Source organism: Crocuta crocuta, unplaced genomic scaffold (assembly GCF_008692635.1).
Source record: "Crocuta crocuta isolate KB4526 unplaced genomic scaffold, BGI_CrCroc_1.0 scaffold1531, whole genome shotgun sequence".
In the NCBI taxonomy this organism is placed as follows: domain Eukaryota; kingdom Metazoa; phylum Chordata; class Mammalia; order Carnivora; family Hyaenidae; genus Crocuta; species Crocuta crocuta.
In genome coordinates, this window is record NW_027533315.1 from 152,821 (window position 1) to 158,265 (window position 5,445).

Consider the following 5,445-nt stretch of genomic DNA (forward strand, 5'->3'; position numbering starts at 1 on the left):
TTCTGGGGATGACTTTTCTGGGATAGGAAGAGAAGTGAGGGAATAGGGTCCTGGCATGTGGATTGTATCATGAGTGAGACTGTATGTCAGACAGTTCTGTTGCTCTAATAGGCCTGGACCCAGCACATGGGTGTAAGGAGAGTATGAGGGATTCCTACATATATACATACAAATACAGTGTCTGAGGTGAGAAATTTTGAGTGTCCGTCCATTCTAAGGACAGGTGAAGGGAGGATGCAGGCTTCCCTGGTCCCTGAGACCACTTGGTTCAGAACCTATCTCTTTATTCTAGGTTCTGACAAAGAGATTGATGTGATTGATGTGACCCGTCAGGCTGACTGCAAGATGAAGCTTGGTGATTTTGTGAAATACTATTACAGCGGGAAGAGGGAGAAAGTCCTCAATGTCATTAGTTTGGAATTCTCTGATACCAGGTAGGAGGAGCAGGGGTAAGTAAAAAGCCTAACAAAGTCCCTGGAACTTGTGATCTACTGAGTATAAGTGTTCCTTTCCCTTCCTCTTGGTAGTTTCTTCCTTTGGGATGATGAGCTGGTTTATACTTCTATGGTAGCTGTTTCCATTATAACAACTAAATTGTATTTCTTTTCTATAGTTTCTAACATTGGGTAGATTATACAGTAGCTATTTTAATTAATTTTTGTCTCCAAGACCCAGGACACCTTTCTTAGACCTTTTTTTGGTATTTAGATTATACCGTGGTCACTGTTTAATTCCTAGTATAGGTCCTCTGTCCCTGGAAATAGATTTACTGAATTACCTGCAGGTAGTTTCTCTGAGGGTAAGGTTACTTAGATTTAAAAGAAAAAAGAGCTTCTTATAACCTTTAAGTGATTCCATCTAGACTCATGTATTCAATAGATATATGTAGTCTTCTCTGTGCTCAGGAATGCAGGAGATCCAAAAAAATCATAACATCTTTTTCACTTAGAAAGCTTATTGTCTGATATGTACTTTTTTTAAATTTTAATTTTGACATAATTATAGGTTTATAGGAAGTTGCAAAAATCTGTACAGGGAAGTCCTGTGTATTCTTCAGCCAGTTTCCATCAATGGCAACATTTTACATAATTATAATACAATATTAAAATCCTTGCCATTGGTATTAACATACAGAGTTAACAACCTGAGGGGTTTTTTAAGCTATGTTTGTTTGTACCTCACTTCATCTTGAAAGGCTATTTGAAGTAGCTTACAGAGATACAGAGAGGAAAGAATAGACAAAAATGGCACAAAAGGAAAATAAAAGTGGGGAAATAGGATGCATCTAGTGGGTAATCTGTGCACAAAATGCATATATGAGTGTCTGGATAGTTGTTAGAGAAGGACTGTAGAGTTTTCAGTGAATTTCCTGAAGGTCAGGACAAGGAAGGGAGTACAATATCATAAGGCTTATGGTTTTACATAAGATAAAAACAACCAGATGTTTGGGAGAAACACTTTACCTGAAACTGAGCCCTTGAAAGGTTTCTCTAATGATTCCTCATAAAGAAGACACTATGATATGGGGACAGTACAATAACTGTTATCTGTCGACTAATGCCAAGTGAGTGGACCTGGGTCAAAGGAGTTATGAGCATTTAGTGGAGGAAATGACCTCCTTTGGGGAGTTGTGTGGAGTTAGGACTTGGGACTTCTAGAGCTGAGTGGAATGAGGATGCTGACCAGACTTAGAGAAATAAGTATCCCATGTGTCCTTAGGGATCCTGTGTAAAAGACTTCTTTGTCTTATTTGACTCTTACTGGGATGGGGAGCATTTCATTCAGGCTTTAACCTTTAATTCCCAATCAGCTGACATCTCCTCTCCAACCCTTCCTTGCTAGGCTTTCTAACCTTGTGGAGACTCCCAAGATTGTTCGGAAGCTCTCATGGGTCGAGAACTTGTGGCCAGAGGAGTGTATATTTGAGAGACCCAATGTGCAGAAGTACTGCCTCATGAGTGTGCGGGATAGCTATACAGACTTTCACATTGACTTTGGTGGCACCTCAGTCTGGTACCATGTGCTCAAGGTAGGAGTGAATGTAGCTTCTTGAGGCAGCCTGGCCTTGGGCTCCCCCTTGTTTTAGGTGGCAGCACAGAGGAGGCTGTTGAGGTCTGCCTGCCTCCTTAGATTCCATTTGGGTGACATTTCCATACAACTACTCTATCAGGGTTGGGCACTTAGTGGATATGCCATATAAATTGCCTCTAAACTGTTGATACTTAACATTTTTTTGAATAACAGCAGATGCCTGAGGTTTTCTGACTGTTAATCTTAATTGAGCCAATTTATACTCCTACGATTACATATGGAAATGTTCGTATTTACTGCAGATATTCTTGGTAACATGAGAAACTTCCCATCCCCCATCTTTATTGAGGTATAATTTATACACCATAAAATCAAGCTATTCTAAATGTATAGTTTGATGAGTCTTGATAATTGTATATAGTTGCATAACTGCCACCACCACAAAGAGCATATATGACAAGTTTTTTTAATGTTTGTTTATTTATTTTGAGACAGAGACTGTGCACAACAAGTAGGGGAGGGTCAGAGAGACAGAGAGAGAAACAGAGAATCCCAAGCAAGCTTTGTGCTGTCAGCACAGAGCCCACAATGTGGGACTCGATCTTACGAACCGTGGGATTATGACCTGAGCTGAAACTAAGAGTTGGACACTTAGCTGACTGAGCCACCCAGGTGCCCATGACAAAGGTTTTTTGTTGTTGTTTTTTTTAATGTTAGCCTTCCTATGGGTAGTTTACCTTTTAGTGCCTGTTACAATTTTGTAATTAGCTGGTTGATTATCAGTGACTATGAAGGATTTTTGAAGTCTGGAAAACAATTTTTTTAATCTTTATTTCTTTTTTTTTTTTTGTAAATGTTTTATTTTTTTCTAGGAGAGAGAGAGAGAGACAGCGTGAGCAGGGGAGGGTCAGAGAGAGAGGGAGTCACAGACTGAAACAGGCTCCAGGCTCTGAGCTGGCAGTCAGCACAGAGCCCGACGCGGGGCTCGAACCCACGAACCGCGAGATCATGACCCGAGCGAAAGTTGGACACTTAACCAACTACACCACCCGGGCGCCCCTTTTTATCTTTATTTCTGAGAGACAGAGACAGAGAGACAGAGAGAGAGAGTGCAAGTGGGAGAGGAACAAAGAGAGGGAGACACAGTATCCAAAGCAGGCTCTAGGCTCTGTGCTGACTCAGAGCCCGACCTGGGGCTCAAACTCATGAACCGTGAGTTCATGACCTGAGCTGAAGTCAGATGCTTAACTGACTGAGCCATCCAGGTGCCCCTGGAAAACAAATTTCTCAAGTAATTTTGATTCTTTTCCACCATCACACTATTTATTTTTCTTATCAGAAATGCCAAGTAAAGAGCAGAAAACTTGGCTATGGCTCTTGTCCAAATGATCACAAATCCTAAACTAGTTGTTTCCACTGGCTTATCATGAAATTGGTGCATGTAATCACTACTATGCAAATGTTAGATTTAACTTTTTCATTTTAAAATAATTCCTTTTTTATAGAAAAATTGCACAAATGGTAGGAAGAATTCCTGTGTGCCCTTTACTTGGATTCCCCAAATGTTATCATTTTATTATTTTCTCTCTTTCTCTAAAGCGAACATAATAAAATGGATATATGTGTGTGTGTGTGTGTGTGTGTGTGTGTGTGTATACATATATATATAGTTTTCTGAAACATTAGAGAGTAGTTACAGACATGGTGTCCCTTTATCTTAATAATAATTCAGTGCATATTTCTTGAAAATAAGGGCATTCTCTTATATAACCACAGTATACTTAGCAAAATCAGGAAATTAATATTGATATGATACTGTTATCTAATCTACAGATCTGATTGAAATTCCTCCAATTCTGCAATAGATAATCTCTAGTGTTGTTGCTTTTCTACATTGAAATTTATTATCAGGTAATATTGGTTAAACTAATCAAGCTGTAGGTTGAGGATATTTTTGTGCTGGTGGGCTTTTATTTCTTTACAACCAAATAATCTGTCTAGTGATTGTCCAGGTAAAACATAATGAGGAAATAAAATGTTTTCCCAACAGATAATCACCTAACATATAATCTTCTAGAAGTCCTTGGGCAATTACTGAACTTTTAAACTTTTATTAGCTTTGATTGCAGGTGTGAGAAGGAATACTCTCTGTAAATGGCATTTAAAGGCAAATTCAATTTTCTTCTCATCAGTAATGTGGCCTTAAATTCTCCTAGGGCTAGTAGTATTGATCTACTCATCTAAAGAGGCCATTTTTCATTTGGCTTTGCATCTAAATTAGGAGCTTTTGGTGTACATTTGTCCTAAGTTGAACAATTTTGTTTGAAATGCCTTTTCCAAATCATTTTTGTCAACCTTATAGAAAAAGCACAAAGTGCTAAAGGACCTTTTCAAGTTTTCCAAATCCACATAAAACTGATTCTTGGATGGGTTTGGGAGAGAATCTGTCATATTACATGGTCTTAGAGCATGGGAGAGAAAATATCCTTTTGGAGACCTTCTGGAGGATTTTTATGGAAACTGTTGATATTTTTGGCACTTAAACCTCTTTTTGTTTCAGGGTGAGAAGATCTTCTACCTGATCCGCCCAACAAATGCCAATCTGACTCTCTTTGAGTGCTGGAGCAGCTCCTCTAACCAGAATGAGATGTTTTTTGGAGACCAGGTGGACAAGTGCTATAAGTGTTCCGTGAAGCAAGGACAGACACTTTTCATTCCTACAGGTCTTCCCTGGGCCCCCTCTGGGAGGGTTTCAGGAGGGCTGGAAGAGGAAGGGAGGTTGTGGTACCAGAGCTAGACCCTTCCCTTAATGTATTGATATGATTATGTGGAAAACCCTCTCATATCAGCTGATGACTCAGAAACGGACCTCGAGAAAATTCACGTGATGGCTAGTAGGCAGCATGGTTCCTTGGGGAGGTTGCAGGTGGGAAGGTCCAGGAAGAGGTTGATGGACCTCTTGCACTGGGCTATGCTAACTTGGTGGACAGATAGAGAATAGGCCCTCAGCCCCATGACTCTAGGGATAGTGTCTGGGAGGCTGGCATTGCAGGCTATATAAATCAGAATTACCTGGGGTCGGGGTTGGGGCTTTTTCCCCCCTTAAACAATACATGNTGTATGTTTTGAAAAAGTGCCCCCAGTTGCCTCATTTTGGGGAAGTTGACATCTTTACTGTGTTGAGTCTTTCATGAACCCAGTATGTCTTTCCATTTATTTAGATCTTCCTTTATTTCTTTTTTAAAAAATTCTTCTAATGTTTATTTAATTTTGAGAGAGACAGAACATAAGCGGGGGAGGGGCAGAAAGAGGGACACACAGAATCCAAAGCAGGCTCTAGGCTCTGAGATGTCAGCACAGAGCTCGACATGGGGCTCAAACTCATGAACTATGAGATTATGACCTGAGCTGAAG

General features: G+C 40.0%; 1 protein-coding gene across 1 annotated transcript in view; it reads left to right on the forward strand.

Annotated features, from left to right (window-relative positions):
• Window positions 1–5,445, forward strand: part of PHF8 (PHD finger protein 8) — a 66,417-nt gene that overhangs the window by 16,838 nt on the left and 44,134 nt on the right. Inside the window, exons 5-7 of the mRNA XM_077748136.1 lie at window positions 293–434; window positions 1,843–2,029; window positions 4,592–4,754. Of these exons, the coding sequence (XP_077604262.1) occupies window positions 293–434; window positions 1,843–2,029; window positions 4,592–4,754 (492 nt within the window). The remainder of the gene's footprint in view (window positions 1–292; window positions 435–1,842; window positions 2,030–4,591; window positions 4,755–5,445) is intronic.